Here is a 27,329-nt window from a genome sequence, read left to right as displayed (position 1 = left end):
GTTTGGCACTCGGATGTAATTCTTGTTGGGAAGTTTATTACTGATGTCAGATTGTGTAAGGTCATCACAATCTCAAAGTCTCTTTTATTCTTATTTTCTGTCAAAAAGTTTATATTGAAATCACCTAATACTACAATATCCTTCACTTTTGAAAGTAACCATAACAGAAGGAGTTCCATTGAATGCAGAAAAGTTTTTATGTCACCTGAAGGAGCCCTGTAGACAGCCAACACTATTATTGGGTAGAATTTAGTTATTTCTGTGGCACATGCCTCAAATTGTTGTTCCACACAATATTTCTTAATATCTATAGCTTTGTATGCTACACTATCCTTAACATAAATTGCTACTCCACCTTTATCTTTACTTTCCCTACAGTAGTATGTTACTAAAGTATAACTTACTATAGATGGCAAGGCACATTTATCAGTAACATGGTGCTCAGTTAAGCACAAAATCTGGGCATTATTTATACTGTCCTTTTCACTAATGTTAATAAGGAGTTGATCTGTTTTGTTTAAGAGGCCCCTTATATGAGAGAGGTACTGGCAGCACTGAACCTGTGAGGGTAGGTCGTGGATCATGCCTGGATAGCTCAATCAGTAAGAGTATTTCCCATAACATGAAATTCTGATACACAATTGTAATCTGTCAAAAAGTTTCAAAACAGAGTAAATTTGACTGCAGAGTCATTCTTGAAACAACCCTTGCTCATGGCTAAACCAAACTACAATACCCTTTCTTCCAAGAGTTTTAACCCAGAAAATTATGAAGTAAATCTTCTGTGAAATTTGGAAAGTTGGAGACAGATACCAATAGAAAGGATCACACCTGGATATTGCAGCAAATAAGAGTTTTACTAAAGAAGTACTAGATCTAAGTTAAAGTCATAGTCTGACACACAATTTTTAATTTGCCAGGATATGTCCAAAAGAGAGCATATTCTGCTACAAAGTGAAAAATGCATTAGACTATTTGTAATTTGACGATAGTCCTTTACATAGAAAACTTAGTACTGTTATGCAGCACTTATTTAGCAGCAGAACTAAAAAATGTGATTGATCAGCTTTCAAAACGTAAGCTGAAAGGCCTTCCCGGTGATATTCTTCTTTATGAGTATTCCTTGGAGTAGTTTAAGGATCATTTTATTGTACTGTGTTACTTACATGAATATACTATCATTTTCTTATCATTTACATTTTGTCAATTATGTATGTAATCACTCATTCCATGACTAACAAGCTTTGGCCCAGATGATCCCACAATACCTCAGAATAAGATATAGCTGCAGATGATAGTCATGAACTAAATGGCAATGATACTAAGAGAAAGGACTCAAGGTGTTAACTGAAGCTCCCATTAATACTCCCTAGAACATACATCTGAAGGAGTAAAAAAAAATGCTGAAGTCCAACTCAGTTTGTATGAACATTATGTTACATGTTCTAAAATGTAAAAACATATGTAACTATTCTTATATTCATTTGTGTCACCATAATGTCCATACTTGATTCACAATTATTAAAGGTGTTTCACATCCATTTTTGTCACTCCTCTTCAGTAACTGCAAACACTGATTTTAAATAACTTTAATAATTTTGCAACAGCATGGAAAGGACAGATTTCTACTCGCCACATAGAGGAGGATTGAGTTGCAGACAGACAGAATGAAAATGACTGCTCAAATATTAAAAATTTCAGACAAAGTCCTCCTTCTGCTTTAGAAAATACACTCACATTCACACAAGCACAGCTCACACACATGGCCACTGTCTCAGACTGCTGCAGCCCAACAGACTTGTGTCTGGTGGGACTGCAATCTGCTATTAGGGTGGCAGGGGAAAGGGGGAGGCACGAGGAGCACCATGACACATAGCTGAAACCCTGGTGGAAAATGTGATTCTCTTGCTCCAGTCCTGGGTGGTACTGTATCATGAGAGCAGTCCTCCTTTGTGGCTGGACAGGGGTATGTGGCAGAAGGTATGTGACTGGAAAGACAAGGCATGAGAGGTATATTTCTGGATAACATTATGAGTATAATTACATCTGTGAAGGTCTCCATGAGACCATTGGCATATTTATAAAGGGACTACAGATGTAATGACCATAGGTGGCTAGACTGTATGTTAGGGACTTCTTGGTATGGAGTGTATGGCAGCTGTTGAAGTAGATGTATTGCTGGTGGTTGGTAAGTTTGATGTGGACAGACGTGACTGTCCTTGAGGTAGGCTGGCCAGTGTGACCGAGCAGTTCTAGGAGCTTCAGTCTGGAACCGAGCGACTGCTATGGTACCAGGTTCAAATCCTGCCTCAGGCATAGATGTGTGTGATGTCCTTAGGTTAGTTAGGTTTAAGTAGTTCTAAGTTCTAGGGGCTGATGACCTCAGATGTTAAGTCCAATAATGCCCAGAGCCATTTGTGTCCTTGAGGTAGAGGTCAGTCCAAATACATCTGGTGCCCCCTCCCTTCAAACGCAACCACACACAGACCTACATCTCACTGTTGTCATCTTTTTATTTATCTTTCTCTTTGATGTCATTGTGATTTCACATTGATTTTAGTTTGATTTCACCTTTCAATACTGTACCTACTCCCTCTTGTTTCAACTTTTCTCACTATAATTCATCCATTTTGTGATTTTCTCACGTATTGTTATGTTTTTTAACCTCTATCATGGATCATTGCTCCTTCCATCTGCATTAATATAAAAATGTTTCCCTATCCATAGCCAGAACCCAGTAGCACATGTTGTTCCTGAACTGTTGCCTAGCTCACAAAATCCCCCAAAATGGACTAACCATCAAATTATCCATCTTCACTTGCGACCTTTTCACCAATAATTAGCTCTACCTGTTCAGATTCTATCTGTCCATAGCCCTCACCAAGATAGTCTGGCAAAACCATAAAAATCAGGTCAGGACCTCCTTGCAATACCTCCTGTCCATCCATAAAATTCTCCTGCTCTTAAATCCCAAATTCATGCATCCCATCTCCCAGATTAAAACTCTTGTCATTCAGGAAGTAGGGCAGCTTGCACAGCACCAGCTCAAAGAAATCTGCCTTGCAGACCTATTGCATTTGCCACACTGTCAGAAACTCCCTCTGACCATCGTACAGAATTAAACAGACCTGCAACAAGGTCGTGAACCTATTCCCCAAAATCATCAGAACCCTGCCTGACTGAGTCTACTCCTCCATCCAACTGTGGTCCACCCCTACTGCATACAAATCACCCCTTGTTAACATTCCAGAATTTTTTAACTTTGAACCCTATATCCTCAATTTCTCAACATAGAAATCAACCTTACATCCACAAAAAGAACCGCAATCCACCACCTAAAAACTGACCCCAAGCTTATAATCCTACCTCCTGAAAAAGTCTCCACCAAAGTGGTTACAAACTGCAGGTATTACCTGGAAGATAGACTCCACCAGCTGTCAGATTCATCCACCTACAAACCCTGCCACAGTGACCCTAATTGAGAAATCCAGCAGGATCTCCAGCCCGCCTCAAATTCTTAGGTATATCCCAGAATCTCTCCCCTTAGTCTACCTCTCTCCTCATCCCCAGCACTCCCAGAACTTCTTCCTTCTAAATGATTCCTAAAGTTCATAAACTCAACCATCCAGGATGCCCCATTGCAGCTACTTACTGTGCCTCCACTGAGAGACTCTCTTCTCTTGTGAACAAACACATTCAGCCTATTCCCAGTAATCATCCTCCTGTATAAAGGACATCAATTATTTAACTCTCCACAATTCCTATACTTTAACCACCAAGCACCCTGCCTATACTATTGATGTCACTTCCCTCTTTACATGGTCTTGTCACTGCTGATCACCTTCCCAATGACCTACTGACTCCAGACCTACAATCTCCTTCCTGGTCACCACGATCAACGATAACCTCACTCACAACTACTTCTCCCTTGAAGTCATGACCTAAAGCAAATCCATGGTACAGCAATGGGCACCTGCATGGCATCATCCTATGCAAATCTACTCGTGGGTCATCTAGGGGAATTCTTCCCAACCACCCAGAATCATAAATCCCACACCTACTTCAGAATCATTGACGACATCTTCACGATGTGAAATGAGGTAGAGGACACTGTATCTGCATTCCTCCAGATCCCTCAACACCTTCTCCTCCACTCACATCACCTGGTCCTTCTCAAGGCAAAAACCCACCTTCCTTGATGTTGACTTCCACCACAAGGATGGCTACATCAGTACCTCCTTCCACACCAAACCTACCAACCACCAACAGTAAGTCTAATTCGAAAGCAGCCACCAACATACACACTATGTGACCACAAAGGAATGCTCCTCACATGACTCAGAACCAACTAAATTATATTCTCTGCTAGGGTTTTGACTACCAGTCATTGTGCCCTGAAATGAGTGATATCCTCCCCACTATCCTCCCCATCCCTTCCACAGAAGTATTCTACTGCCTATTGAACCCACATAATATCCTTGTCCATACCTACTCCAGCACTGCTCCCATTTCCCTCATGGTACATATCCCTGCAGTAGGTCTACATGCAAGACATGTCTCATACATTCTCCCACTGTCCCAGTACCACTTACTCCTGTCCTGTCACAGGCATATCCTACCCCATCAAAGGCAAGGCCATCTGTGAAAGCAGCCACATGATCCACCAATTAAGCTGCAACCAATGTGCTGCTTTCTATGCAGGCATGATAATTAACAAACTGCCTGTCTGCTTCAAGGGTCACTGCCAAACGGTGGCGAGGAGACAGTTGGACCACCCGGTTGCTGAACATGCCACCCAGTATGAAGTGCTCCACCTTAACAACTGCTTCACGTCCCTTGCATCTGGATTCTTCCTACCAACACCACCATTTCTGAACTACATATATGAAAAATCTCCCACATATCCTTTGTTCCCCTGGTCCCACCTGTTACTAGCCTCTGTCTCCCACCTAACTATCCACGTCTCTGCTCCCACTCCAGTACTACACATCTTCTATATCGATAATACCCCTACAAATCATTTGCTTTTCGCTGCCTCTCTCCTCTCTGTTCTCATCTCCAATTCACAAGCTCAGCTTCCCGAAATTGCACCTAATGGCACTATCCTGTTCCTACCAAGTCCTTGCATTCTCTGATAGGCAGCACTAACATCCTCCCCCCATCCCCCCTGCCCCCACCCATTCCTGCTATTCATACCACTCCTTGCCTGATGCCTTCTCATTACCCAAACCACATCTACATCTATACTCTGCAAACCACCATGAGGTGTACGGCAAAGGGTACATCCCATTTTACCAGTTATTAGGGTTTCTTCCTGTTCCATTCACATATGAAGCGCAGGAAGAATGGTTGTTTGAATGCCTCTGTACATGAAGTAATTATTCTAATCTTATTCTCACAATCCCTATGTGAGTGATTCTTAGAGGGTTGTAGTATATCCATAGAACAATCATTAAAGATGGTTCTTGAAACAGTTTACATCAATCTTCAAGAGTCTTCCAGTTCAGTTCCTTCAGTATCTCTGTAACACGCTCCCACAGATTAAACAATTTGTGCTGCCTTTCTCTGTATATATTTGATATCCCTTTAGTCCTATCTGGTGTGAGTCCCACACACTTGACACTTGAGCAATATTCTAGATCCAGTCACAAGAGTGATTTGTAAGCAATTTCCTTTGTAGACTGATTGCAGTTCTCCAGTATTCTACCAATAAACCAAAGTCTACCACCAGCTTTACTCATCATTGAACCTATGCGAACATTCCATTCCATATCCCTAAAAAGTATTAACCAGGCTTTTGTATGAGTTGGTCAATTCAAACAGTGACTCGCTGCTATTATAGTCATAGGATACTACCAGTTTTTGCTTTGTGAACTGGAAAATTTTACATTTCTGAAGATTTAGAGCAAGTTGCGAATTGCAGCACCACATTGAAATCTTATCAAAATCTGACTGAATATTTAAGCAGCTTCTGTCAGATACTATGTAATTACAGATAAGTGTATCATCTATAAAAAGCCTGATTTTATTATTAATATTGTCTTCAATGCCATTAATAAACAACATGAACAGTAAGGAACCAAACACCCCTCCCTGGGCTGCATCCAAAGATATTTCTACGTCTGACAATGACTCTCTATCCAAGAAAACACACTGTGTCCTCCCTATTAAAAGGCCTCAATCCAGTCACAAATTTCACTTGGTACCCCACATGATACTACTTTTGACAATAAGTGTAGGTGAGGTACTGAGTCAAACGCTTTTTTCAGAAATCAAGAAGCACTGCATCTACCTGGCTGCCTTGATCCACAGCTTTTTAGCATGTAAGGTGAGAAAAATGCAACTTGAGTTTCATATGATCAATGATTTCAAAATCCTTGCTGTTTGACATTGAGGAGGTAATTCTGTGCAAGATGCCTCATTATCTTTGAGCTCAGAATATGCTCTAAGATTCTGCAATAAATCGATGTCAAGGATACTGGACGGTATTTTTGTGTATACTTGTGCTACCCCTTCATAGATGAGTGTGACACGTGTCTTTTTCCAAGAACTTGGCACAGTTTTTTGTTTGAGGGATCTATATAGATTATAGTTATAATAGGGGCTAACTCAGCCACAAATTCAGAATAGAATTTGACAGGGATTCCATTAGGACCTGGAGGTTTGTTCAGTTTTAACAATTTCAGCTGTTTCTCAACACCATTGGCACTAATACTTATTTCATTCATCTTTTCAGTGGTATGAGGATTAAACTGGGCAATTCTCCTGGGTTTTCTTTTGTAAAGGAAAATTTGCAAACAGAGTGAAGCATTTCAGTTTTTGCCTTGCTATCCTCAATTTCAGATCCTGTCTCATTTGATGGGGACTGGACACGAACAGCCTTTGTTTCTGTGTAAGATCACTTGACAATATTCTGCTACGATAGTCATTGAAGGCTTCACATATTACTCTCTTGACAGCCAAACATGTTTCTTTTAGCATCGCTCTATCTATTGCTCTAGGCTTTGTTTTACACCTATTATGCAGTAATCACTGTTTCTTTCATGGTTTCTTTACAGTGACTGTATATCAGGGAGGTTTCCTCCCATTATGAACTGTCATGCTGGATACATATTGATCCAGTGCATTGTCACCTATTGTTTTAAACATGAGCCAGAGCTCATCTACATGTTCCCACCCAATGCTGAAAGTTTCCAATTCCTCAAGGAGATAGGAAACAATTTATCTTTTATCTAGTTTAGTAAACATATATATCTTTTCTGCTTGTTTTAGTTGTCCTTTGTACTTTGGTAATCATTGTTGCCACAACTGCATCATCGTCGCTAATACCAGTTTTGATGTGGACATCCTCAAAGAGGTCAGATCTATTTTTTGTCATTAGATCATTTCCATCATGAGTGAGGTTCCTAACTACCTCTTCTAAGTAGTTTTCAGGCAAGGCATTCAGTAAAGTTTCACAGGATGCCTTTCATGCACACCATTAACAAACTGACTCCTCACTGTATATTAGCAACAAGATGTTATATAACTGAGTTAATATCATCTACAATGTGTGATTAAACACATATTTGTTATTAGCAACATAGTTATTCAATGCTTTTCTTAGAGATTAACAGTCATGCTTCTTTCTTGTGTGTTTCAAGGTAAAAAACTATTAGAATATCACACCTGAAGTTTCCCATGTTGTAGCAAATTTTTTACTAAAGGCACAAATTATCCATGTGATCGCTATGATGTAAAATATGCTGTCTCGAAGGAAAGGGCGACCAAACAAATATATTGGATTCATTATACAAATAATGCCCACTACAACTGTTGTTATAAGGATTCCAGAGCCTGAAACACACATAATTCATAATTTTAGTAATGTGCTCAACTTGCCATGACAAAAAAGACACACAGCAGTATTACACAATTAAGTAGAAAACCCTTATTAAGTAATTCTGATAGGTATTTTGGAAAAAAATTGGATTACATAGATAACAAATTCTCTCCTTCCATCTAAGGCACAATCACACAAATTGGTAAAAAGGTTAACATGAGTATCATTTAATAATGATAAATTCTGACAGTAGAGACAGAATACCTTTTAGACATTACACAAAAGAAAATTAAAAATGGAATGTAAAAACAAATACCAAAGTATATCATTTTAGACGGAAAAAGGGGATAAAAATGTGATATAAATGAGTATATTTAAAAACAGTGATGACTTATGTTTATGTACGTCAGAAACTGTGATAGATCATCTACAAGCTACTCAAGCTGCTATAAACTGTAAAGAAATAATTAATGTCATCAGTCATCATACATCCATACAAGGCCTAAGAGAACTGATACTGATATCCAATAATGGCTATGATTAATTTTGTAACATCAAGAAATAAAAATGTTGTTGTTGTAACTGAAACATACAAACTCAGTTAAGCTTACAATAGTCAGACTCCAATACCTGATGAACACGTGCTGTGAGAATCTAACAGATATAAACTAAACATGGAATTCTTACATGTAGTCTAGAGAAGGAAATAAGTTTAGGCTATTGTATTTGCAATAAAAATTAGACACAAAACCCTCATCTTGTTCTAAATGACTAGTTTCAGTTAAGCTTACTGCCAACCTCAAACTTCGCACAATCCAATCAACAACCCATACACTTTCTGATCTCAACAAAAGTGACCACATGCCATAAACTAGAACTGCCACATAGGTGGTTGTCATTTGTTGCTTGATTTGTTCTCCTTTAAGCCTTTAGGTTCATGATCTTTAGTCTATTGTACACTACCTCTCATGGAAAAGCACAGACTTACATAAATAGAACTAAGATTTTATACAGTTTATATAACAGTTCTGTAATTCATGGTGACGAAACACTTCTGTTACACTACAACCACTGAATCAACATAAGTTACACATTTTAATATACATGATGTGTAAGTATATATATACTATATAAATAGGAAAGGTTTGTAGCAAAAATCTATGAAAGTTCTTGATCAATTTACAGCAAAGTTTTACACAATAATCTAACAAATGTGCAGACAGACATATTTTACATATATTTTAAAAATATATACAGTGTATAAATGTGTGCATACTATATAAAAAAGAAAGGCTGCTGGCAAAAATCTCAAAAAGTTCTTGACCACTTTACCACAAATTTTTAGACAATACTCCAAGTGTTCAAACAAATTTTGGGCTTGCAGCCAGTCGTCGTTCAATACTTCGCATGATATTTCAACTGGGCACCTGCCAGTCATCTTCAGGTGAGCCGTCGCAGACTGGCGAAAACGTCGTCCGTTCCGCAATATATAGCGTACTGTTACTATTCTGCGCATGCGTCGAAAACTTGATAGTTGAACCACACTGACCGCCGGCAGCGCCCTCGCTGGTGGAATAGCGGAACTCAGTCGCCCTCTGCATTGCTGTTTGCCACGGCGGTCGACGCAATGTGTCATCTTCGATTTAAGCAAATCGTGGAGATGATGGGATTCCATGCACTGTCCAGCTGGTAGCCGCTGTCACGGTTTAATAGATTTTCCGCCAGTCGTATTTCTACGGATTCTTTAATAATGGAGTCCCAGAAAGACATTGCTGTGGACAAAATCATTGTTTTCTCATACTCCATTGAATGTCCAGTAGAAATACAATGTTCAGCAATAGCGGACTTGCTTGGCTGCGAAAGGTGGGTGTAACGTTGATGTTCAGTGCAGCGTTCTTTCACGGTGCGTGTGGTTTGACCTATGTAAGCCATACCACATTGGTATGGTATCTTGTAAATTCCAGCCTTTCGTAGTAACAGATTGTCCATAACTGATCCCACAAGGTCCGCAATCTTCGATGGTGGGCGGAAAACCACTTTTACCTGAAATTTTCGGAGGATTCTCGCTATTTTAAACGAAGTGTTGCCAACGAAAGGAAGAAAAGCTAAAGATTGTTCCGGTATGTTCTCCTCTTTATTCACTTCCTGCTTCCTAGTTTTAACTGTTAGTGCCCTGTTAATCTGCCGGATGGAATACCCATTTTCGCTGAATACTGTCTTTAGATGGGCGACTTCTTGAGGTAAGCTATCTAGATCTGAGCCAGTATGAGCTCTATGAACAAGTGTTTTAAGCAAACTCATGGTTTGCGATGGGTGATGGCAACTCGATGCTTGCAGGTACAAATCAGTATGAGTGGGTTTCCGGTAAACTGAATGCCCTAGAGAACCATCATTCTTCCTTCGAACCAGGACATCCAAGAAAGGTAAACAACCATCTTTCTCTATTTCCATGGTGAACAGGATGTTGCTATGAATGGAGTTGAGGTGATGTAGAAACTCCATTAATTTATCTTCTCCATGAGACCACACTATGAAAGTGTCATCCACATACCGCCAAAAAACTGTTGGCTTCAGAGCAGCTGATTCAAGCGCTCTGTCTTCAAAATCGTCCATAAGAAGGTTGGCCACCAAAGAAGACAGGGGACTACCCATGGCGACACCGTCAGTCTGTTCAAAATATTCTTGATTAAACATAAAATAAGTTGAGGAAAGAGCGTGCGTGAACAAAGCAGTGATATCAACAGGAAACAAGTTACCAATCAGTGTCAAAGAATCTGCAACAGGAACTTTTGTAAAAAGTGAGACCACATCAAAACTTGCTAGAAGGTCTACACTGCTAAGACGAAGAGCCCCCAGTCGATTGATAAAATCAGCTGAGTTTCGTATGTGATGTGAGCACTTGCCTACGAAAGGTCTCAGTTAGGAAGCGAGATGTTTAGCTAAATCATATGTAGGAGCTCCAATGTTGCTCACTATTGGATACAGAGGAAGACCCTCTCTATGAATCATTGGAAGACCATACAGTCTTGGAGGTAAACAACCATGTGGTCTTAACCTCTTGATGGTCTCTTGCGGTAAGGAGGAGGAATTTAATAGTGCTGAAGTTTTTCGGCTAATTGTCGGCAGATATCAAAATTTGATCGACTGTTGCCACAGAAGCCGTCGCCAGAAGGGATAATGGTACGACGTTCCGTTGTCAATCTCACAGAGAAGAATTTGGACAACGCTACGCTGTCTGTATTAAGCAAGGGACTCAATTTTGCACCTACACCTACAGCACCGCCATTAATAAGTATTTTGAGTGGTGTTGAAGAAGCTGTACAACGTCTTCCTTTGGATGCTGCAGACGAAATAAGAAGGGAAACTTGCCATGCTCTGTTGAAGGCTCCTACTCAACGCAGTAATTTAACCTCTGCAGAAAATGGCTGCATTATGAACTCTGAGAGAGGACCCTGACGTAGTGGTATTGAAAGCTGACAAAGGTAGTGCAACTGTTTTTGTTACTCGTGGTGTGTATAAAGATAAGATGTATGGTCTGCTAAGTGACTCTACCTATAGGAGGATTGATTACGATCCTACAGGACGTGTGCAACGAATAACTTCAGCACTATTAAATTCCTCCTCCTTACCGCAAGAGACCATGAAGAGGTTGAGACCACATGGTTGTTTACCTCCAAGACTGTATGGCCTTCCAAAGATTCATAAAGAGGGTCTTCCTCTGCGTCCAATAGTGAGCAACACTGGAGCTCCTACATATGATTTAGCTAAACATCTCGCTTCCTTACTGAGACCTTTCGTAGGCAAGTGCTCACATCACATACGAAACTCAGCTGATTTTATCAATCGACTGGGAGCTCTTCGTCTTAGCAGTGTAGACCTTCTAGCAAGTTTTGATGTGGTCTCACTTTTTACAAAAGTTCCTCTTGCAGATTCTTTGACACTGATCGGTAAATTGTTTCCTGTTGATATCACTGCTTTGTTCACGCACGCTCTTTCCTCAACTTATTTTATGTTTAATCAAGAATATTTTGAACAGACTGACGGTGTCGCCATGGGTAGTCCCCTGTCTTCTTTGGTGGCCAACCTTTTTATGGAGGATTTTGAAGACAGAGCGCTTGAATCAGCTGCCCTGAAGCCAACAGTTTTTTGGCGGTATGTGGATGACACTTTCATAGTGTGGTCTCATGGAGAAGATAAATTAATGGAGTTTCTACATCACCTCAACTCCATTCATAGCAACATCCTGTTCACCATGGAAATAGAGAAAGATGGTTGTTTACCTTTCTTGGATGTCCTGGTTCGAAGGAAGAATGATGGTTCTCTAGGGCATTCAGTTTACTGGAAACCCACTCATACTGATTTGTACCTGCAAGCATCGAGTTGAAATGAAATGGTTCAAATGGCTCTGAGCACTATGGGACTCAACTGCTGAGGTCATTAGTCCCCTAGAACTTAGAACTAGTTAAACCTAACTAACCTAAGGACATCACAAACATCCATGCCCGAGGCAGCATTCGAACCTGCGACCGTAGCGGTCTTGCGGTTCCACACTGCAGCGCCTTTAACCGCATGGCCACTTCGGCCGGCAAGCATCGAGTTGCCATCACCCATCGCAAACCATGAGTTTGCTTAAAACACTTGTTCATAGAACTCATACTGGCTCAGATCTAGATAGCTTACCTCAAGAAGTCGCCCATCTAAAGACAGTATTCAGCGAAAATGGGTATTCCATCCGGCAGATTAACAGGGCACTAACAGTTAAAACTAGGAAGCAGGAAGTAAATAAAGAGGAGAACATGCTGGAACAATCTTTAGCTTTTCTTCCTTTCGTTGGCAACACTTCATTTAAAATAGTAAGAATCCTCCGAAAATTTCAGGTAAAAGTGGTTTTCCGCCCACCATCGAAGATTGCGGACCTTGTGGGATCAGTTAAGGACAATCTGTTACTACGAAAGGCTGGAATTTACAAGATATCGTGCCAATGTGATATGGCTTACATAGGTCAAACCACACGCACCGTGAAAGAACGCTGCACTGAACATCAATGTTACACCCGCCTTTTGCAGCCAAGCAAGTCCGCTATTGCTGAACATTGTATTTCTACTGGACATTCAATGGAGTATGAGAAAACAATGATTTTGTCCACAGCAGCGTCTTTCTGGGACTCCATTATTAAAGAATCCGTAGAAATACGACTGGCGGAAAATCTGTTAAACCGTGACAGTGGCTACCAGCTGGACAGTGCATGGAATCCCATCATCTCCATGATTTGCTCAAATCGAAGACGACAGATTGCGTTGACCGCCGTGGCAAACAGCAACGCAGAGGGCGACTGAGTTCGGCTATTCCACCAGCGAGGGCGCTGCCGGCGGGCAGTGTGGTTCAACTATCAAGTTTTCGATGCATGCGCAGAATAGTTGCAGTACGCTATATATTGCGGAACGGACGACGTTTTCGCCAGTCTGCGACGGCTCACCTGAAGATGACTGGCAGGTGCCCAGTTGAAATATCGTGCGAAGTATTGAACGATGACTGGCTGCAAGCCCGAAATTTGTTTGAACAGTCAATTCGCCGGGAAAATTTTAAAATTCACAGTACTCCAAGTATTTGGATCCACAGAGACTACATAATATTTTAATTTTTATATATATATATATATATATATATATATATATATATATCATGTAACAGGAAAATGTCATTAGCAAAAATTTTCAAAAGTTCTTGAACAATTTAATTCATATTTTTACACAATACCCTGTGGAATACATGATATAATCTATTGAAGAACCCACAAACAAAAAACTGTGCCCAGTATTTGGAAGAAAGCACAGGTCACACTTGTCTACAAGAAGTGTAGCAAACTGCCCCACAAAACTACTGTCAAATATCCTTGACATCCATTTGCTGTAGAATCTTACAACACATTCTGAACTCAAACACATTGAGGTATCTTGGACAGAATGAAATATAAATTCAGTTAAGATGACAATAGTCAGACGTCAATATCTGATGGCAGGGATTTAGAAAACAAAGGTCATGTGAGACCCAACTCGCACTTTTCTCACATTATATCCTGAAAGCTGTACCTCAAGGTAATCAGTTGGATGGAGATTTCTTGATTTCCAAACACCATTTGACTCAGAACCACATTAACACTTATTGTCAAAAATACAATCATATATGGGTTATCAAACAAAATTGGCTGGATTGAGGATTTCTCAGTAGGGAGGACACAGCATGTTATCTCGTATCCAGAGTCATCAACAGATGTAGAAGTAGCTTTGGGTGTACCAGTGAAGCAGTTATCTGTAATGAAGTACAGTATGCACAAAGCTGAACAAATATTCAGTCAGACCTTGATAAGATATCAGAGTGTTGCAGCTATTGGTAGCTTGCTTCAAATATTCAAAAATGTAAAACTGCGCACTTCACAAAATGAAAAACATGATATTCTATGAACATAATATTGCTAAAAGACAGCTGGAATCTGTAAGCTTGTACAATTACTTGGAGGGTAACGCCTGGTAGGGACATGAATTCAACAATCAAATAGGCTAAGTTGTCTGCAATGCAGGTGGCAGACTTTGTTTTATTGGTAGAATATAGGGGAAATGCAATCAGTTTACAAAGGAAATTTCTTACAAATCACTTGTGTGACCCATCCTAGAATATTGCTCAAGCATTTGGGACTTGTATCAGATGGGACTAGTAGGGTATACTGAACGTATATAGCAAACTGTTGCACAAATGGTCAATGTTTCAGGAATCAGCTTTAAGCGATGACTCTAAGAAGTTACCGCAGCCTCTATATATATTACTTCCATACAGATCATGAGGATAAGATCAGATTAACTGCAGCACACACAGAGGCATTTAAAAAATCAATTTTCCCATGCTCCCTATGTGATCGGAAAGGGAAAAAGCCCTAATAACTGATACAGTGAAACATACCATCTGCCATGCACTTCAAAGTGGTCTACAGAATATAGATGTAGATGTAGATGCAGATGCAGATAAACATTTGGACAGGCTTAGGATACATGTATTCAATATATGTGGTACATAATTCTACCAGGTGGTTATAATTAAACTTTCCCTACTTAATATGTTATAACACAGAAACTAACTACCATAAATGAACCAAACTTGTTAGCATTAATTTCAAGCACATGGGGAAGAGAAACAATGCAGAAGCAATTCAACTGAAACACTTTAAATGTGCTGCTGTTGTACATGATACCATTACATACCAGCACCATAACTGCTACAAAAGGGGCTTAATGTGGCACCCACCAGTGTCCAGAACAGTGTGAAAGTGCAGGATTGCATTCTGCACAGCAGAACAAAGCATGTCCATAGGTATGTTGACTACCTCTCTTGATATGCTGCTCTTCAGATCAGCACATGCATGAATGTTCCTCTGGTAAACCCTGTCCTTCAGATAGCCCTACAACCAGAAATCACAGGAAGTGACATCGGGTGATGATATTGGCCAAGCATTTGGAAACAATCAGCTGATAATGTGTGGTGGGGCCCCATCATGCATGAAAACTTCTGAGTAAAATGAATCTCTCTCCTGTAGGGTGGGTATGACATGCTGGTGAAGCATATCACAGTAATGCTGGCCAGTCACACTGCATGTTTTTGGTCCTTGAGCACCAACCTGTTCAAAAAACAATGGGCCAATGATGAATCTAGCCATGAAGCCTCACCATACAGTGACACGTTCAACGTTCAGAGGAACTTCATGCACAGTAACTGGTGGTGAAGATCCCCACACTCAGCAATTCTGTGTGTTCGCCTAAGCTGTCAATGAAAAATGAGCTTCGTTTATCCATAGAATGGTCCAGGGCCAGCCCTCACCAACTTCAATCCTTGTGTGAAAGTGGAGAGTGAAGTCAATATTTCACTGTGTGTCCTGTGATGCAAGCTGTTGTACAATATGGATCTTATATGGATACCATTTGAGAACACCACCAGTGGACCACAGGGTGCTCAACTGTTGTGACACAGCACCTGCACTGCCTGAGGATCAGGAATTGCATGCAGCATTGTCTGCCACAGCAACAGAGATTTCATCAACCATCTGTGGTGCAACTTGTTGTTGGTCTCTTCGTGGAACGATGCCAAGTTCTTCAGTTGATTCAAACTCCTGCATCATACCCTGCACACCAGGTGGAGAAAGAGCACCCTTCCATAATCTTTTCAACCGGCAATATTCTCAAAGGGCAGCTGTAGCATTACTGCTGTTTTGATACTAGAGCTTCATCAATAATGCCCTGCTTCTTTTGCCCAAGCTCATGTTGACACATCAACAAGTGCACTGGGACTGGTCAGGCGTGTGAGACTAAATCACGATAACTGCTCACGGCACCTGCTGGCCATAGTTGGAACTGGACAGGGGTGCTGTGACACATGAAAATCATCACCCCATACTCTGGACATTAATGCTACCAAGGTTGGTTATTGTACAGTAATTAGCTTCTGCATTATAACATGTTAATTAGGGAAAGTTTAATTATAACCACCTGGTATACATATAACCTACACTAATATATAAAAACAAGTTGTAGTTTTACATTGTTACCAAAAAGCTCCAAAAGTTCTTAGCTAAATTACTTCAGATTTTTACACTATACTCTAATAAATGTTCCAACAGACACAGACTACACATTGTTTTAATATGTATGGTATATAAATAGATATATACTGAAGAGCCAAAGAAACTGGTACACCTTTCTAATTACATGTAGGACCCCCATGAGCACCGAGAAGAACTGCAACATGATGTAACATGGACTCAAATAATATCTGAAGTAGTGCTGGAGGGAACTGACGTCATGAATCCTACAGGGCTGCCCATAAATCCGTAACAGTATGAAGGGGGTGGAGGTCTCTTCTGAACAGCATGTTACAAGGCTTCCCACATATGCTCAATAATGTTCATGTCTGGGAAGTTTGATGTCCAGTGGAAGTGTTTACACTCAGAAGAGTGTTCCTGGAGCAATTCTGGAAGTGTGGGGTGTTACATTGTCCTGCTGGAATTGCTCAAGTCCGGTGGAATGCACAATGGAAATGAATGGGTTCACATGACCAGACAGGATGCCTACGTACATGTCACCTGTCAGAGTCATATCTAGATGTATCAGGGGTCCCATATCACTTCAATTGTATATGTCCAACACCATTATACAGCCTCCACCAGCCTGAACAGTCCCCTGCTGACATACAGGGTACATGGATTCATGATTTTGTCTCAATACCAGTACACATCCAACCACTTGACACAATTTGGAATGAGACTTGTCCACACAGACAACATATCTCCAGTCATCAACAGTCTAATGTCGGTGTTGACAGGTCCAGGTGAGGTGTAAAGCTCTATGTCATGCAGTCATCAAGTGTACACGGGTGGGCCTTCAGCTCTGAAAGACCACATCAATGAAGTTTAGTAGAATGGTTTGCATGCCGATACTTACTGATGGCCCAGTACCGAAATCTACAGCAATTTGCAGAAAGATTGCATTCTTGTCACATTGAACAATTCTCTTCAGTCGTCGTCGGTCCCATTTCTGCAGCATCTTTTTCCAGCCACAGTGGTGTCAGAGATTTGATGTTTTACCAGATTCTGATATTCACAGTGCACTTGTGAAATGGTCATACAGGAAAATCTCCACTTCATTGCTACCTCGGAGATGCTGTGACCCATCGCCCGTGTGCCGACTATAGCACCATGTTCAGACTCACTTAAATCTTGATAACCTGCCATTGTAGCAGCAGTAACCAATCTAACAACTGCTGCAGACACTTGTTGTCATATATAGGCAGTGCCGTATTCTGCCTGTTTACATATCTCTGTATTTGAATATGCATGCCTATACCAGTTTCTTTGGCACTTAAGTATATATCGTATATAAAGGGGAGACAATGCTAGCAAAGATTCCAAAAGTTCTTGAGCAATTAACTTCAAATTTTTGCACCACAAACTTTGAACTGAAAGAGGAAACATGGTTAGTAAAAATATTGAAAAGTTCTTGAGTGATTTACTTCAAACTTTTATACAGTGCTATAATAAGTATTTGGATAGACATAGGCTATATATTTTTAATATATGTAAATATACCTATACATATTGCTTGCAGAAATTTCGAAAAGTTCTTGACCATTTTACTTCAAATTTTCACATGCAACTCTACTAAACAACCAGACAGACACAGGCTACATATTTTAAATATATATTGTATATAAATTTATACTAATACATAGAGAGAAAATATTTCAGATTTTCACATTATACCCTAATAAAATTTGGACAGTCATAGATTATATATTTTAACTATATATAATAAATGAATATTTGCAATATATAGTAGACAAATGATGCTATCAAAAATCTCAAAAAGTTCTTGATGATTTACTTCAAGTTTTTGCACAATATTCTAATAAACATTCAGATAGACATAGGATGTGTATTTGTTAAACAACAAATTACAACTTTCCTGTTAAAACCAACTGTTAGGAAGAAAATGCTGCACTGTGAAAATGTAAGGTTTAATTTTCTTTCTTGAAGTCAGTCTTAAGTACAATATCAAGGCATTTCAACCATTAGACAAACTGCTTCTTCTATACATATCTTTCCCCTTATACATAAATTTAATAAAAATGTTTATACCCTAAAAGTGCTGTTTCATTATATATTTCGCAGCTGGTTCTAACAGAAAGCAGGAGACTTGTTTTGATGGCTTATGTTTAGAATACAACTATGGAAGTTAAATTGTCTGAAACCTTGTAATCATACCCATTCACAGATTAAAACTATGAGGAATACTGTCATTGAACAACTATCCTCACAGATCCAGTTGCTGGAGAGGTCTCTCTCATACTCTGTATATCAATGATACCAACTGATTTGTTGTGGTCTTCACTCCAGAGACTGGTTTGATGCAGCTCTCAATGCTACTCTATCCTGTGCAAGCTTCTTCATCTCCCAGTATCTACTGAAACCTACATCCTTCTGAATCTGCTTAGTGTATTCATCTCTTGGTCTCCCTCTACGATTTTTACCCTCCTCGCTGCCTTCCAATACTAAATTGGTGATCCCTTAATGCCTCAGAATATGCCCTACCAACTGATTCCTTCTTCTAGTCAAGTTGTGCCACAAATTTCTCTTCTCTCCAGTTCTGTTCAATACCTCCTTATTAGTTATGTGATCTACCCATCTAATCTTCAGCATTCTTCTGTAGCACCACATTTCAAAAGCTTCTATTCTCTTTTTGTCTAAACTATTTATCGCCCATGTTTCACTTCCATACATGGCTACACTCCATATAAATACTTTTGGAAACGACTTCCTGACACTTAAATCTATACTCGATGTTAACAAATTTCTCTTCTTCAGAAACGCTTTCCTTGCCAGTGTCAGTCTACATTTTATATCCTCTCTACTTCGACCATCATCAGTTATTTTTCTCCCCAAATAGCAAAACTCTCATTTCCTAATCTAATTCCTGCAGCATCACCCGATTTAATTCGACTACATTTCATTATCCTCATTTTGCTTTTGTTGATGTTCATCTTATGTCCTCCTTTCAAGACACTGTCCATTCTGTTCAGCTGCTCTTCCAAGTCCTTTGCTGTCTCTGACAGAATTACAATGTCACCGGCGAACCCCAAAGTTTTTATTTCTTCTCCATGGATTTTAACTCCTACTCCAAATTTTTCTTTTGTTTGCTGTACTGCTTACTCAATATACAGATTGAATAACATTGGGGATAGGCTACAACCCTGTCCCACTGCCTTCCCAACCACTGCTTCCCTTTCATGCCCCTCAACTCTCATAACTGCCATCTGGTTTCTGTACAAATTGTAAATAGCCTTTCATCCATGTATTTTACCCCTGCCGCCTTCAGAATTTGAAAGAGAGTATTCCAGTCAACATTGTCAAAAGCTTTCTCTAAATCTACAAACGCTAGAAACGTAGGTTCGCCTTTCCTTAATCTATTTTCTAAGGTAAGTCGTAGGGTCAGTATTGCCTCCCATGTAACAATATTATGATAAGGAAAATTGCTACTCACCATACAGCGGAGATACTGAATCGCAGATAGGCACAAATAAAAGACTGTCACAAATAAGCTTTTAGCCAGCAAGGACTTCATCAAAAATATCTACATCTACATGGATACTCTGCAAGTCACATTTATGTGCCTGACTGACACACACACACACACACACACACACACACACACACAAATGCAACTGATACACAGCCAGTGTCTGCAGTTGTGTGTGTGAGTTGAATTTGCATGGATGTGTGTTTTCCATCTATTTTTGATGAAGGCCTTGCTGGCCAAAAACTTATTTGTCACAGTCTCTTTGTTGTGCTTATCTGCAACTCAGCATCTCTGTTATATTATGAATAGCAACTTTCTTTTTCATAATATTGTACATTCTGACAAAAAGGAAGAGACAATGTTAAAGTTCAAAAGGATATTGGTACCCTTAATCTTAAAGTTTTTAAGGTGTCCCACAAAATTCACAGAGTGTGAATATGAAGTGAACAATTTCTGATGTAAGGGCTAAGCAAATCCTTCAGGTACTTTGTGAGAGAATACATTGGGGCTCAAAGGCATCGCATCTTTGTGAACTTTTGGTAGTCCATAAACTCCATTGGAACTGATGCTCTCTGTCATAGCTTCTTAACAATCTTGTCTGGTAAGTGGTATTCATTGAGAAGTGCCTTGCAGTTCCTCTCCACCCTCTCAGTATCAATGTTGATCAACTAGTACACAATGTCTTCTAGTGGGCCCTACATTTCTTCATTTTATTCATATATGGACAGGATCACGGTCGGGTTGCCTAGATCAGTTGGTAATATTACACCTGGATCTTCTCTTAGTTCCTTTATCACTGCCCCCTCTGTTCCTAATTGCAACTGATGAGCCCAAAATGCCCACTTAGTGAAATATTGAGTCCAATGGAACATGACATCCACCAAAACTGTTTTATCAAGAAGTACACCAAGATAAGCTGAAAAATCACATCACATCGGAGTAGATGTAGGAGTAGACAGGACACAAAAAACTTACAAAAAAGTATTTGAGAAGTAAGAAGTCAGAAAAAGTTGTGAAGGAGAAGAAAGTTTTGTTGTTAGGTAGTTCACACGGTATAGGTTGGCTAATGGTTGCTGGATCAACTAGGGTTAGGTTACCAGGTTACAAGTTTTTTTAAACCTAGTGCAAGTCTGGGTCAATGTGACAGAGGATGTAGGTTCACTTTGCAAAGACTTAGCAAAGGAAGATACTGTGGTAATACTGGCTGGGGCAAGCAACAGCGTAGACAGGGACTCCAATTATTCAACTGAGGGTGACCTGGTAAAGATAGCTTCAGCAAAAAGGCATACTGGTGTTGCACCTGTATCTGTTCTGAGGCACCATGACCAGCCTCATTTAAACTCTCCTGTTAGGAGAGTTAATTTAGTGGTGGAACAGCTGCTTGGATCAGGTATGGGATCTCATATCGGAGTCATTCCTGTTGACTCTATCAATAGGTCTAGGCCTTCACCTCAACAGAAAAGGGAAGGGAAAACTGTCTGGGGTAATAGCAAATAACTTAATGGGGGGAGGGGGGGCGGCACTGTCACAAATGGTTTAGTACCAGTGGTTACTAGTGACAGAACAGCAGTTTTTTTTAGGGCAGGGAGGACAGAAACAAAAGATGTTCAGAGACGGGCTGAAAATGACATTCACATTGATAAAACAGGCAAACAGAAAGCAAATTTTAATGTACACAATTCATGCAGACAGCCTCTGATTGAAACTGGGGATAGTCAAAAATTGACAGAAAAAAATTGATTCATTTAGTTGCTATTCAGCCAGTGCACAAAATTGGTTATCCTTATGCGCCAGAATACATGAGAACTAAGGGATAAGCTTAATCCCAGAAGATGTTGCCCACAGTTGGCAATGAAACATCAGGAATTAGTTTTACAGATCAACCATGGTCTCTCAGCCTGGAAGTTTTGATTTGCTTATTTGTGTTGAAGAATTAGAATTGAGCAAACCACTTTATATAATCTGCCTTTCTGAACATCATGTAACCACTGCTACAGACATGTTAAATGTTACACAGTTCAAGTTAGCTACTTACTTCTGTAGAGAAAATATGGAAAAAGAAGGAGTTGCCACATTTATCAGAAACTGTTTTGATTTCAAGAAGATTGATATCAATAAATTTGCTAAGAGTAACACTTAGAAGCTTATACAACAGAAGTAGTATTTCATAATAAGTCCTTTATAATAGTAAGTATATACAGAGCACTTCTTTATAAAAAATCTGGAAGCTCTGTTGCCCCATCTCACAGTAAAAAACGAAGGAAATAGTGGTTGCTGGTGATTTTAACGTGGATGTATTGGAAAGCTCTGTCAGTGAAAAACTATTTCAATCAGTAACACCATCATTCTCTTTGATTTCTACTGTGAACTTTTGACGAAACAAGCTGTGATCTCCTTCCTTCCTCTCTTGTTTTGGCATCTGCCTCCTTAAATTCATTTGATTTTCATTTTTGCCTAATTACCATTAATATGCATGAGTATAATTTGCATTTCCATAAAAGAGAAAGTTTGGCCCTCAGTCATATAGAATATAGCACCAGGTTTAATTCTGTGCTTAGTTTTGTGTATGTAATTAAAATCCTAATTTATTTTGACCATTCTTAGTTAATATCTTTTGCTACTGATCATTATAGGGTGAAATCAGTAATTGTTTTGTGATTTACATTTTATTGTTCACTTATAAACAAATATAGATTCTGTACTAATTATAAACATTTGGAAGAAGAACTACTAGGATTCTTAAAGTATTTATTTGCCTCTATTTAAAAACATATTAGCCATTAATTAATTCCAAAATAATTACCAGGTTTGTCAAAAGTATTGTTTGTATAACTACATCTTCAAATTTCATTATTTAAACAAATAATTCGGCTTAACCTTTGTGGTAGAAGGAACTGTTAAAATTAAGGAATTTTTCAACATATTCAGTTAATTGAATGAGTTATGTTTTAATTGGAATTTCTGTAACTTAAACATTGAACAATGTATAGTTCCAGTGCCCATTATTGTGAAGACATACAAAGGACCAACTTTTGGTCCTGAGACAGTCAGTCCATGGCCAATTTTCAGACGTTAAACATGTATGCATCAACTTAACAGTGGAATACGTGTAACACAAATAGACAGTGTTTTAGAACAATTAATGACAATGTCTGTTTATTTTATTTGAAAAACAGTGTCACACATATTGTATTATTCTGCAAGAACTGTGAACTGTGTGGTTAAGTTTTTACTGCAACAAACTATTGTAGCAGTATGCTGATGTTGTCTGCAACCTGTTAATGAGGCTTATCAACATTTACCAATAGTGAACTGGCCATATAATTGTGCAATATTGGGGGGTTGTGAACAGTGAAGGTAAAGAACTGTGATATAAATGAAGAGCATGTTCCAGAAGGAGACACCCACTGACCTATATTTACAAGTAGAGTGCTGTAACCATCTGGCGCAGAAGAATAGCATGCTCAAAACTTTGGTACAAAGGGCAAGCAGCCTCTCTGACAGCACAGGTCCCAGCCAAGAACTTCTTTCCAGAAGAACAGCTACAAGGAGCGGTAAATGTCCTACACCCACTGTACAACTAGCAGAAATAGAAGAGGAACCTCAGAGGTACGTATTCATTTTGTGGCACATTTTCTGGTAAAATATGACAAACTCTCTAGAAACACCAACAGAGGGTGGTCTTCCAGGCATCAGTTAAAATATGAGCACTGCTTGGTAGTGTCAAAAGTGCATTCAGACTACGGAGAACTGGGGTCTATCCATATAACCTGACAATTTAGCAAGATGCATTCAGGTCAGATGATACATACTACTGAAGATCAGTTCTGATGACACTAATGGCACAGTGGATTGCAGCAGCCTAACAAGTTGGCAGTCACAGAATACTGCCTATCAGAATTATGACCATGCTAAGGCTCTGACACAAACATCTAACCTCTGAGACTATGTCACTAAAGAATCTATTGAGATTCAAGTTAGGGAACTGCCCATCAATCATGATAGGGCTACTTCCTTAGTATGACGAGAGAATCTGAATTTAGTCTGCTTAAGAACAGGAAGGAGACACCCCACAATGAACTGACTTTGGCAGCACATGGAGGAACAGCAGAGCTGCAACCAGTGCATGGACTTGGGCATGAAGCCATAATGTTGTCAGGAGAAGTGAGGTAGGAGATGCTGGATGGCAGATCAGAGTGAGGAGCAGAAGAGACAAAAGTGGCACATAGCTCCCAAGCAGATAGCTCTCCAAAACACATGATTATGAAAATGTGGTAAGTTGCCAAAATGTTTTACCTATTGGTCACTAATATCTGGGCATTCGCCTGTGAACTATTACATCATAAAGCATGACAAGAGGGGCTGAAGAATTATTTCTTATAATTCAAAATTTTGTATGTTCACACTGTTATTAAGTTGCCACCATCTTACATAACATGTTGCCACCCATATCCTACAAATTTAAACCATAAAACAACAATATAAAAGATATCCCATGTAACATACACAGTAACTGAAGACTAAACAATTTAAAAAGTGAAAAAACTACCCTGTATCAGACGTCCTGGCCTTCAGTCTTATGAAGGTTCCCACAATGTTTTTAAATAAAAATTTCACTGTAAACAATATGAAAATTATATCTGTATACTCCTCTTTTGACAGTCCAAATACATTAACAATACTTATTATTTTATTTACACAGATATTCCATAGATCCTTTTATGCATGTTATACACTAGGACCTAGAACAAATTAAAGAATATATAAATGTAAATTACAAAGAACATAATACGGTTAGTTTACAAAAACAGGAGCAGGAAATATACACACATAAAGTTAGAACAAAACAGATGCTAAGTGAAAAAAAAAAAAACATTTTACAAGGATTCATCTTGTACAATATAGAGCAAACAAATAGTAAAAAATATATGCATAAAAAGTTACATGCGTATGTCAAAAAGTTCATCTAATGAATAACACATTTTATCATGTGAATGCATCTTTATTTTTAAATAATACAATGGTACTACATTGCCTTCATGACGTTACTTCACAATAAATTAAATATGTTAATACTGGATCACTGTGCACACTTCTGTACCCGACTTAGATTTTTGAGATCACAGTGGAGACCAGTCATCCTTCTCATATTATGAACATGGTACTGGCAGCAGCCAGTGCAAATGGAGGAAAGTGGCAGGTTGATGTGTCAGTGTTAGCAGGGGTGGAGGGGGGTGGGGAGGGGGGTGGGGGAAGGACATCAGGGCCTAGGGCTGAAATGCACAGGAACACGGGCATGCCCGAGGACAGTGGGCCTGCGCTACACCCTGTAAAGGACATCCTCTTCTAACATTACCTTTATTCAATAGAAGTAATCGATGCCAAAAATATTTTCGAATTTTGTTGTTGTTGTGGTCTTCAGTCCTGAGACTGGTTTGATGCAGCTCTCCATGCTACTCTATCCTGTGCAAGCTTCTTCATCTCCCAGTACCTATTGCAGCCTACATCCTTCTGAATCACCTTAGTGTATTCATCTCTTGGTCTCCCTCTACAATTTTTACCCTCCACGCTGCCCTCCAGTACTAAATTGGTGATCCCTTGATGCCTCAGAACATGTCCTACCAACCGATCCCTTCTTCTGGTCAAGTTGTGCCACGAACTCCTCTTCTCCCCAATTCTATTCTATACCTCCTCATTAGTTATGTGATCTACCCGTCTAATCTTCAGCATTCTTCTGTAGCACCACATTTCAAAAGCTTCTATTCTCTTCTTGTCCAAACTATTTATTGTCCATGTTTCACTTCCATACTTCCATGTTAACAAATTTCTCTTCTTCAGAAACGCTTTCCTTGCCATTGCCAGTCTACATTTTATATCCTCTCTACTTCGACCATCATCAGTTATTTTGCTCCCCAAATAGCAAAACTCCTTTACTACTTTAAGTGTCTCATTTCCTTATCTAATTCCCTCAGCATCACCCGACTTAATTCGACTACATTCCATTATCCTCGTTTTGCTTTTGTTGATGTTCATCTTATACCCTCCTTTCATTACACTGTCCATTCCGTTCAACTCCTCTTCCAAGTCCTTTGCTGTCTCTGACAGAATTACAATGTCATCGGTGAACCTCAACGTTTTTATTTCTTCTCCATGGACTTTAATACCTACTCCGAACTAATCTTTTGTTTCCTTTACTGCTTGCTCAATATACAGATTGAATAGCATCAGGGAGAGGCTGCAACCCTGTCTCACTCCCTTCCCCACCACTGCTTCCCTTTCATATCTGTCGACTTACAACTGCCATCTGCTTTCTGTACAAAAATAGCCTTTCACTCCCTGTATTTTACCCCAGCCACCTTCAGAATTTGAAAGAGAGTATTCCAGTCAACATTGTCAAAATCTTTCTCTGAGTCTACAAATGCTTGAAACGTATGTTTGCCTTTCCTTAACCTATTTTCTAAGATAAGTCGTAGGGTCAGTATTGCCTCACGTGTTCCAACATTTCTCCGGAATCCAAACTGATCTTCCCCGAGGTCAGCTTCTACCAGTTTTTCCATTCGTCTGTAAAGAATTCGTGTTAGTATTTTGCAGCTGTGACTTATTAAACTGACAGTTTGGTAATTTTCACATCTGTCAAAACCTGCTTTCTTTGGGATTGGAATTATTATATTCTTCTTGAAGTCTGAGGGTATTTCAACTGTCTCATACATCTTGCTCACCAGATGGTAGAGTTTTGTCAGGACTGGCTCTCCCAAGGCTGTCAGTAGTTCTAATGGAATGTTGTCTCCTCCCGGGACCTTGTTTCGTCTTAGATCTTTCAGTGCTCTGTCAAACTCTTCACGCTGTATTATATCTCCCATTCATCTACATCCTCTTCCATTTCCATAATACTGTCCTCAAGAACATCGCCCCTGTATAGACCCTCTATATATTCCTTCCACCTTTCTGCTTTCCCTTCTTTGCTTAGAACTGGGTTTCCATCTGAGCTCTTGATATTCATGCAAGTGGTTCTCTTTTCTCCAAAGGTCTCTTTAATCTTCCTGTAGGCAGTATCTATCTTACACCTCGTGAGATAAGCCTCTACATCCTTACATTTGTCCTCTAGCCATCCCTGCTTAGCCATTTTGCACTTCCTGTCAATCTCATTTTTGAGATGTTTGTATTCCTTTTTGCCTGCTTCACTTACTGCATTTCTGTATTTTCTCCTTTCATCAGTTAAATTCAGTATCTCTTCTGTTACCCAAGGATTTCTACTAGCCCTCGTCTTTTTACCTACTTGATCCTCTGCTGCCTTCACTATTTCATTCCTCAAAGCTACTCATTCTTCTTCTACTGTATTTCTTTCCCCCATTCCTGTCAATTGTTACCTTATGCTCTCCTGAAACTCTGTACAA

General features: G+C 39.5%; 1 protein-coding gene across 1 annotated transcript in view; it reads right to left on the bottom strand.

The window, feature by feature from the left end:
* LOC126449497 (mitochondrial sodium/calcium exchanger protein-like) overlaps positions 1-27,329 on the bottom strand; it is a 160,871-nt gene that overhangs the window by 42,611 nt on the left and 90,931 nt on the right. Inside the window, exon 5 of the mRNA XM_050091020.1 lies at positions 7,669-7,836. Within this exon, the coding sequence (XP_049946977.1) occupies positions 7,669-7,836 (168 nt within the window). The remainder of the gene's footprint in view (positions 1-7,668; positions 7,837-27,329) is intronic.

The sequence above is a fragment of the Schistocerca serialis genome, chromosome 1, assembly GCF_023864345.2.
Source record: "Schistocerca serialis cubense isolate TAMUIC-IGC-003099 chromosome 1, iqSchSeri2.2, whole genome shotgun sequence".
NCBI lineage: Eukaryota > Metazoa > Arthropoda > Insecta > Orthoptera > Acrididae > Schistocerca > Schistocerca serialis.
This window is presented reverse-complemented; position numbering and strand designations above follow the sequence as displayed.